This window comes from Eschrichtius robustus, chromosome 3, assembly GCF_028021215.1.
Source record: "Eschrichtius robustus isolate mEscRob2 chromosome 3, mEscRob2.pri, whole genome shotgun sequence".
Classification (NCBI taxonomy): Eukaryota; Metazoa; Chordata; class Mammalia; order Artiodactyla; family Eschrichtiidae; genus Eschrichtius; species Eschrichtius robustus.
In genome coordinates, this window is record NC_090826.1 from 115,845,855 (window position 1) to 115,856,189 (window position 10,335).

Sequence of the window (10,335 nt, forward strand, 5' to 3'; positions counted from 1 at the left end):
TGACTCCAACACAATAGAAAGGCATACACAGCCCACATATAGGAGACATCCTTGTACGCTGTTGATGAGACTGTAAATTGGTGCAACCACTATGGAAAACAGTATGGAGATGTCTCAAAAAATTAAGAATAGAACTAGTACATGACCCAGCTATTCCACTCCTGGATATTTAACCAAAGAACACAAAAACTCTAATTTGAAAATATATTTGCACCCTTACATTCATGGCAGCATTATCCACAATAACCAAGATATGGAAGCAACCTGTGTCCATTGATGCTCAAATGGATAAAGAAGATGTGATACACACACACACACACACACACACACACACACACACAATGGATTATTAGTCAGCCATAAAAAAACAAAATCCTGGGCTTCCCTGGTGGCGCAGTGGTTGAGAATCTGCCTGCCAATGCAGGGGACACGGGTTCGAGCCCTGGTCTGGGAAGATCCCACATGCCACGGAGCAACTAAGCCCATGAACCACAACTACTGAGCCTGCACGTCTGGAGTCTGTGCCCCGCAACAAGAGAGGCCGTGACAGTGAAAGGCCCACACAATGCGATGAAGAGTGTCCCCTGCTTGCCGCAACTAGAGAAAGCCCTCGCACAGAAATGAAGACCCAACACAGCCAAAAATAAATAAATAAATTAATTAATTAAAAAAAAAAAACCGAAATCCTGCCATTTGCAGCAACATGAAGGAAACTTGAAAGTGTTATGCTAAATGAAATGAGTCAGATGGAGAAAGACAAATAATATATGATTTCACTCATATATGGAATCTTAAAAAAACAAACACAATAAAGCAAAAAAAAACAGATACAGAAAACAGATTAGTGGTTAGCAGAGGGGAAGGCTAACCGCTAATTGGGTTAGTTGGGGAGAGGGTAAAATGGTGATGGATGGTAACTAGACTTGTGGTGGTGATCTCTTTGTAGCATATACAGATGTTGAATTATAATGCTTTCCACCTGAAACTTACATAATAAAAAATATATGAATGGAAATGAATTTTATTGAAAGTGGAGAGGTAAATAGCATATGGCTGAGCAAGTTGAATTCACAACTATGACAACTTTGACCTGAATTTTGAAAAGTGAGAAAAAGTTTGTCATCTCCCTTTTTCCTGTAGATGAGCGCAATAAATTCAGTTCTTCTCAGTGGGCATGTCCTATGTGGAGCAAACAAATAACATGGAGAAAGAAAATGATATATGTAATTGGAGTTGGAAAGAGTGTTTGACTACTTGATCTCCAATACTTTTTGGAAGAAGATAGGGAATAAATATATAAATGAAACAAATGCCTTATCCCACTTAATGGAACCTTCATTCTTCCAGTTCTTTAGACCAAATTCTTTGGAGTCAAGCTTGTCTCCTCTCTCACACCCCATATTCAATCAGTAAGCAAATCAATTAGTGATACCTTCACAATATTTCTAGAACCAACTACTTTTTTTTTTTAATTACAACTTCTTTATTATATAGAGTTTTAGTACTTACTCATTGGACAACAGATAACATTTTAAAGAAAGAAACAATATAAACTATATCCCTCTCCTCAAGAATAGACCTAATATAACTGCTTCAGGGGTCTCTTCACTTTGCATACCAGATATCCTAAAAGTTTATTGTGATATGATTTCAGATCACTGGATGTTTTGGGCAGAAATTATTTCAAACAGAACCAGAGAGAAGTCACCTTTGCCACTGAAAGTCCTGGGAATGTCACAACAGCACTCCTGGTACTGTTGGAAAGAGTCCCCTATAGTCTTGAGATATTATAGTAGTTTGTGAGTCATGAATTTAGGGACTCAGGTTTTAGGAGCCAAGGCAATGCCAAGGGCCCCATGATGCCTGGTGATATTTGAAGGAATCTGATTCTTAGGATTCAGATGTAATGACCAAATGAACTTCTCATTCTAATTGTCAAAAGGAAGCCAAATTGCTGAATTGCTCTCTTGCTAGTACAGAGAAAAGGACACCGCAGTGTATTATGGAACTCCACCAGGTAAGAAGGCTTTATATGTAGCATATTTTACTGTCGGGTTTAACTCTGGGTTTAAAAACAAAACTCATAAAAATATATTGATTTCATTTACCATCTTCTCTCTTTTAAACCTACTACTCATAGGTGTATGACTTAATATTTGGAAATGGCAGGCCACAGGATTCATCCTTTTTATTTAAAATAGTGTGTGTGTGTGTGTGTGTGTGTGTGTGTGTGTAGGTGTGTTTATTTTTTTTGCATATAACCTATGCACTTCCTCCCATATGCTTTATTTTTTTAACACCTTTATTGGAGTATAATTGCTTTACAATGTAGTGTTAGTTTCTGCTGTATAACAAAGTGAATCAGCTATACATATACATATATCCCCATATCCCCTCCCTTTTGAGCCTCCCTCCCACTCTCCCTATCCCATCACTCTAGGTAGTCACACAGTACTGAGCTGATCTCCCTGTGCTATGCAGCTGCTTCTCACTAGCTATCCATTTTAGATTTGGTAGTGTATGTATGTCAATGCTACTCTCTCACTTCTCTTTTACTTCACTATGTGTGACAAACTCTAGGTCTATCCACCTCACTACAAATAACTCAGTTTTGTTTCCTTTTATGTCTGAGTAATATTCCATTGTATATATGTGCCACATCTTCTTTATCCATTCATCTGTCGATGGACACTTAAGTTGCTTCCACATCCTGGCTATTGTAAATAGAGGTGCAATGAACATTGTGGTACATGACTCTTTTTGAATTATGGTTTACTCAGGGTATATGCCCAGTAGTGGGATTGCTGGGTCATATGGTAGTTCTATTTTTAGTTTTTTAAGGAACTTCCATACTGTTCTCCATAGTGGCTGTATCAATTTACATTCCCACAAACAGTGCAAGCAGGTTCCCTTTTCTCCAAACCCTCTCCACATTTATTGTTTGTAGATTTTTTGATGATGGCCTTTCTGACCAGTATGAGGTGATATCACATTGTGGTTTTGATTTGCATTTCTCTAATGATTGGTGATGTTGAGCATCCTTTCATGTGTTTGTTGGCAATCTGTAGATCTTCTTTGGAGAAATGTCTATTTAGGTCTTCTGCCCATTTTTGGATTGAGTTGTTTGTTTTTTTGACATTGAGCTGCATGAGCTGCTTGTATATTTTGGAGATTAATCCTTTGTCAGTTGCTTCATTTGCAAATATTTTCTCCCATTCTGAGGGTTTTCTTTATGCCTTGTTTATGGTTTCCTTTGCTGTGCAAAAGATTTTTAGGTTTCATTAGGTCCCATTTGTTTATTTTTATTTTTATTTCCATTTCTTCAGGAAGAGGGTCAAAAATGATCTTGCTGTGATTTATGTCATAGAGTGTTCTGCCTATGTTTTCCTCTAAGAGTTTTATAGTGTTTGGCCTTACATTTAGGTCTTTAATCCAGTTTGAGTTTATTTTTGTGTATGGTGTTAGGGAGTGTTCTAATTTCATTCTTTTACATGTAGCTGTCCATTTTTCCCAGCACCACTTATTGAAGAGGCTGTCTTTTCTCCATTGTATGTTCTTGCCTCCTTTAGAACCAACTACTTCTTAAAACATTCATACTGCAACCCTGGCCCAAGCCATCAACCCTTGCCTGGATTTTGCATAACCTCCAAAAGTGTCTGCTTTTGCTGTTGCCCTCTTTCAGTCTATCCTCAGCACCAAACTAAGATAAATCCTATTAAAAGGTAAATGAAATAATTTTGCTTCTCTGCCGAAAACCCTCCAATGGGTCCTACTTTACTCCAAATGAAAAGCAAAAACCTTTACAATGGTCTTTTAGTTCTTATGTAATCTGGCCCAGCAAAACTTTTTCTGACTTCATCATCTATGTCTCCACATCCACCCCAATCACTCTATCCATGTGCCACCTGGAATGCCCTTACATTATAGTCTTTGCACTTCCATGCCCTCTACCTAGAACATTCTTCCTTGAAATATTCACATGCCTAGAACTTATTTTCTTGTACTTCTTTTGGCCATAATTCAAATAATACTTGCTGAGAGATGCCGTTCCTGATTACCCTACTTAAAATTAATCACATTCTAGCCCCAAAACTCCTTATTCGCTAACCGTATCTTATTGTTTTTTCTCCCTACCATCTCTTACTACCATTTAAAATATAATTACATTTTACTTAGATTATTGTCCACCATCCTTTCATATGTAGACTCCGTGAGTACAAGGATTTTTTTCTCTTTTTAAAATAGTTTTATATGTAATGCCTAGAACAGCAAGTGGTACAGAGTTGGCATGTAATTCCCTCTTTAGAATTATATGATATATACCATTTCTATTCCTTTCAGGTTGCTGTTACATACAGAGCAAGTTTCTTGAAATGCCTAAGACAGAGATAGTTCAAAGTCCCTATGGCTGATGGAAAAGATATAATTAGGTAACCATACTCATATTACAGAGGAAAAGTGGTGAAAGTGTTAATTGCGTCAGGCTATGAATATGTGCAAATGAATAGGTTAGAATAGTGATGGGAGGAGAAATTCTGAACTTATAAGTAAAATATCTAAGAAATTGTTTCCTAGCTATATAATGATCAACATTTTTAAAACCTTCAGCCTGCCATTAAGTTTTAGATTGTTCATACCTACTTGCCCTAAGGTAAATGAATTTAAAAGAGTAACAAACACTCTTTTTCTAGGAATCTAGATGCTTTGTTTCAATAGACAAACCTCTGAAAATCTATTATTCAAACTGCAGGAAAGTTAACAAGAGCAAAATAATGTCAGCAATGGAACGGTAACTCATAGCATCTCCTCCTTTTTGCACTCTCCATAGATGTGACAGTACAGAAAATCAGAAGTCATGAAGCAATTCAATAGTCATTTATTGAGGCCATTATTATGTAGAGCCCAGTGCTAGGCACAGGGAGCAATGCACATATGAACCAATGACACAGTGCTTCAAGTAGGATGTATTAATGATAATTCAAGGTAGAAAGCAAGCAGTGTCATAAGAGTGGCACAGATAAAGTACAATGAAACTTCAGAGCAGTTACTGTCCATTGTCTCTGGAGTCAGAGTGTTGGGATTCCTGTCCTTGTTTGGCTACTTTTATGGGTAAATTACTTACCTGCTCTTTGTCTCAGTATTTTCAACTGCAAATTAGAAATGATGAGATGACTTATATTGTAAGTATTAAATAAAGTAAGAGATGTGAAACACTATATGCCTGGCACATAGAGAAAATAAATGTTAGTTATAATCAAAATAATTATTTATTCTCATTTTTTAAAGGGATGAATAAGTTAAAATATGCTTATTAGGAGAGTTTAAGAACAGCACAGTCAGTTATGCTGAGACAATACTATTAAGTATTGCTTTGGTGAGAAAAGCATGGCAGTTTGAAGTCTGGACTCATTTTTGTTACTTGCTCTATCATTAGCCAACTATGTGAACTTAAAAAGTCTGTTTGCTTCAATTGTTTTCTTGGTTTTTGTTTTTTGATCTGCACAATGGATGTGATAATATCAACTGCATGAGTTTGTATGAGGATTAAGTGAGTTAATCCAGTGAAAACTTGGTTTATAGGCCATAGTTCTTATTAAAACCAGCCTCAAGTCCTCAAGCCCATGTTGGTTTGTACCAAAAACTTTTCCTAAATTAAATGCAAGTAGAGTTCTAAAGGTATATAAATAAAGATTAAAAAATAAAGGTAAGTATATAATAAATATTCTTCATGTCTCAGAACAAATACAATTTCTCTTTGCAATTTTTCTTGATTTTCCAGCACAGTTACTAATTCTGCCATGATTTTATGAATTTTGTTGTTATTACTTTTTATATTGTACTTCTATGGGCCTCTCCAATTCCTTAGTGGAAACTCTTTTAGGTAGAGGTTGTATCTTTGTCCAGAACGTACCACACTGCTTGACATGTAAAATTTGCTCAATAATTAGTTGTTCAATATGTTCATGCAGATAAGATTTCTGACATTTAAAAAAGTGATGGAAAGTAGTTAACAGTGAACATAAATAGCCATCTTCAGATTACGTGTCATTAGTTATGAAGGATTTTCAGTAAGTGATTATATACTCTTTCATTCATTTATTTATGTATTTAATATAATCTCCCCAAAATATCATAAAATATAATAAGCAGGTTGGTGAGGTGGGAAGCAGTGTGAGAGAACTCACTGCTCAACCCTCAGCAACGTGAATTCAAAAAAAATCACTGTAAGAAGTTCCACCAGTAGATTAGCGCCGTGATCTCCCCTCTGAATGGTGTCCTTACTTTTGACCATCAGACACTGCCATACGCTGTTTCTTTTCCTTTTGTTTTTCTCTCAGTTTGGAATCTTCTTTATTCAACACACATGAACACACACACGCATGCACAGATACACACAGGTTAGCTAGGAAAATTACATTCACAATTTGGAGTGAGGGTGTATTTAATCTTAGAACCTTTATAAGCAGTATAGTAAAGCAATAAGATCTAAGTTTTAAGAAATAAAGTAGTCTCAGTTGGGAGAGCAGATAGAAGGTGAGAAAGTATGGATGTAAAAAGGTAGTTTCAGCTATATGCATTTTTAGGGACAATGATAAATTTTGAGGGACTAGGAAAGTGATAAATAAATTTTATATTTTAAGGCAGTACAAGAACTTTTAAACATAAAATTCTCTCTGTTTGTCCATTTGGGCCTCCTCTCTCTCTCCATAATGTGCAGTGTGCATCTGCATTACACATCAAAAAGAACTTCTCAAAGATGGGAGTGTCTGCTGGACCGTAAAGATCGTTTTTTTTCCTTTCTTCTGACCCTAGCAATGTAACTTCTTTAAAAAAAATATTGTTCTTTCCCAACTCTGTAGGGAGTCATGATGACTTGATGCTTGCTTTGTAACTGCTTGCCTGGACTATGTATCCTTGTTGAACTTTATGTAAAATATCAATATGCCATTTTGATGCATGATATTTTGTCTCGAAAATGTATCTGACTGTGCCTTTGACCTCTAACAGGAGGAACAGTTCTCAGAGCTTTCTGAGAGCCTGTCTCCCTGGTTGTAATGCTCAGTTTGGCTCAAATAAAGTTCCCTTTATTCTTCTTAACTTGATTGTTAATTGGACTTTTATTGAGAAATTGATTATATACTACAAAATCTTAAAACAGACAAAACAGATAAGAAAACTGTGTAACCCTTTCATATGCTGGAGATTTATGTATATCAATTCTGTAACAATATTGTACTTAGAAAAGTACAGTTAAAATAATTAATCAATCAGTAATTTCATTCCTCATGTTTTATGTAGAACATTAAAAATACATACACTATTTAAACCCAGCAACACTTCTCATATCCCTTTTTCCCTCTTCCCTTATTTTCTTACACTAAGTATACTTTCTGAAGACTTTCCTGTACCAAGACCTCTCCACCCACAACCTATGATTTTTCTCACATTTTCTCTCTTCTCTATCTGAATTCTTTATCAGATAGCATTATCCTCGTCTTATAAGACATTTCCCTTTACTTCTGTCTTTGCATCATAAGACAAGGGTGAGGATGAGGGCATGGCTCTGGCACACTAGTGGGGAAGTGAGGCTGACTACCATAGGATTCCTAGGTGGGCTAGGGAAGAGTGAAAATCTACTAATATTTGCATAGTAATCAGCTTTATTATTGCATCCCCATGAGGTGTGAGCCTTGGAGAAAAGCACCTTTTATGAAGCATAAAGAGAAGAATCCACAAGAGAAAGAGCCCTCAAACAAAATAAGATTAAAAAAAATAGAGTCCAGCACCCTGAAATCCAAGGGAGAAGAGGTTGAAAGGGAAGCACTGTTGTCCAATATGGTTGATCAGTTGTCTGGGACAATCAGAATGCAGCATGGTGATATTGGTTTATCTACTTAGTAGATATTTATTGATATTATTGCTTAATTAATAAGTACAAAACATTTGATTACAGTGAAACCAAGGATTACACTTTTCAATTTATCATGAAAAAATATTGATTAGCTAATGAATAGATTAGTTATATTACTTTACTTTTTTTTAGAGCCAAGGTTTTTGTTTGTTCATTTATTGCACTTAAAATATTCTTCAGTGACCTTCTTGGCCTGAGATTCTTTGCCATAGTCCTTAACTACCACAGAACTGCAACCAACCCTTTTACGGGGTTTCTCTCTCTGTTAGTTTTAAAGAGGCCTATCCATTCTCCTCATTTCTAGTGGTCATTGATATTAATGAAGTTGATTTGGGGTTCAGCAAAACAGCCTCCACTAACTTGACACACACAGGCTCATTAGAGGTAGACGCAGGGCTTAGTGCCTGTTATTGACACAGACATGGAATTAATATTGTGTAGTACTGCCAAGATATAAATCATACAAGGGATTCATAATAGAACCTGCTGAAAAACATCTAGACTGTTATTTATCAATACATGAATACTCAATTAGAAATTAGGGTTATCCTTCAGGTATATCCATTGGGAATACCATGGAGAGAACTTAGTCTTATGAAGATGGTTTTTCAATTACCATATCTTACAAACAGAATTCTCGACTCTGTTAAAATTAGTAAATTTTTACCCAGATTACTTCCACAAATTAAATTTACCTTGAATAAACTGAGTGGTGGAAAACTTAATCAAAAAAGTCAGATCCAAAATATGTCAAATTGAATAAAGTTTGAAAGAAACTATTGAGTTCAGTTATTAGTGAATTTTGTTTATTGGTGACTTTTGGGAGACCCGTTTTAGCAAAAGGCTGATGGGAAAGACGTATTGCAGAGAGTTGAGGATAAAAGGCTCCAACAATTATATAGACTCCCAACTGCTAGATCTTACTTGAGGTCCCTGGTCTTTTGAAAAATGATGTTAGCTTGACTTATGTGCTTTTTTTTATAGCTTCCTTTATCTCTTTATTCCTCAGATAGATAATGGGGTTAAAAAAAGGGAGACAAAACTACAAAATCCAGAGCAATGGCTGTATCCCAGAATAAGGAGTAGGTGGCAGAGAAGTGTAGGTACATGAGAGCCACACTGCCAAAGAAAACCAGAAAGACAGTGAGGTGGGAGATGGATGTGGAAAATGCCTTGCAATGACCCTCCGCTGAACGAATACATAGAATTACAGCCACAATACCAACACAGGACATGAAAATGAGCATCACACCTGTAATGATCTCCACTGCATGGACAACATCCACTGCCTGAATCATGATGATGTCTTGTGTGTCTGGGCAGGCCAGGCTTGGCACTGGGAGGAAGTCACAAAAGATATGCTCAAGGTGATTAGAGCCACAAAATAGCAGTGTGGAGATCCAGGCAATCTCAGTGAGGGGCATGATAAAGCCACAAATACAGCAGCTTAAAGTCAGCAGGACACATAGTTTAGGGGTTATGATAGTGGGATAATGAAGAGGGCTGCAGATGACCAGGTAACAGTCAAAAGCCATAGCTGTCAGGAGACAAAACCTCACTCATGCCTGTGGAATGGAAGAAATACATCTGCAGGAGACAACCACTTAAGGAAATACTCTTCTCACTAAGCAGGCAAGACAGCACCTTTGGTATGGTAGCTGTGGTTTACCAGATCTCCAGAAAAGAAAGGGCGTTAATAAAGTACATGGGAGTGTGGAGGTGAGTATTCAGCTGGACCACTGTGATGATGACTAGGTTTCCAACAACAATGAAAACATAAATGAAGAGCAGTGGAACAAAACAGATGACAGGATCTCCCCAGGAATAAGGGAAAGCAGAGAAGATAAACTGAGCTGTGGTTTGATTGGGGCTCTCCATCTCCAGGTGAGAAATGACATTTCAATTCCTACTGCACTCAAGCCTTCTAGGAGATGCTTACTATTGGTCATAGAGTGAGTACACTTACCAAATGCCAGCATCTGAATAAATCCCTGTATTTGGGCTGTAGAAGAAGAAGGAATATTCCATATTCCATAGATACTTACAACTAAAATTGGAGTATGGAAAAAAAAATACAGTCAGAAAACACAGCAAGTATTTTAGACCAATGATTCTCAAAATTCAGAATGCATCAGGATCAGTTGGAGGGCTTGTTAAAACTGAGATTACGGGTCCCCATCCTGAGAGTTTCTAATTCAGTAGGTCTGGGGTAGGGTCAAAGAATTTTCATTTCTAACAGATTTCCAGGCAATGCTAATCCTGCTGATCAGAGGACCATTTTTTAAAACCACTGCATTTAGACAAAGAAAGAACCAGATGAGGTAGTGAAAGAATAGCAAAGTGATGTTTTTGCCCATATTCAAGTCTTATTGATTTTCTAACAATCTCCCCATAACTGTTTCAAAATTCTTCCTTCTAAGCTT

The 10,335-nt window shown here is 36.7% G+C and overlaps 1 protein-coding gene across 1 annotated transcript; it reads right to left on the bottom strand.

Moving 5' to 3' along the window:
* Positions 1 to 8,876: 8,876 nt before the first annotated feature.
* Positions 8,877 to 9,790, bottom strand: OR6K2 (olfactory receptor family 6 subfamily K member 2). The gene is given in 3 exon segments (XM_068537600.1): positions 8,877 to 8,945; positions 8,947 to 9,465; positions 9,467 to 9,790. Coding segments are annotated over 3 exon segments (912 nt in total).
* Between the last annotated feature and the right edge of the window lie 545 nt (positions 9,791 to 10,335).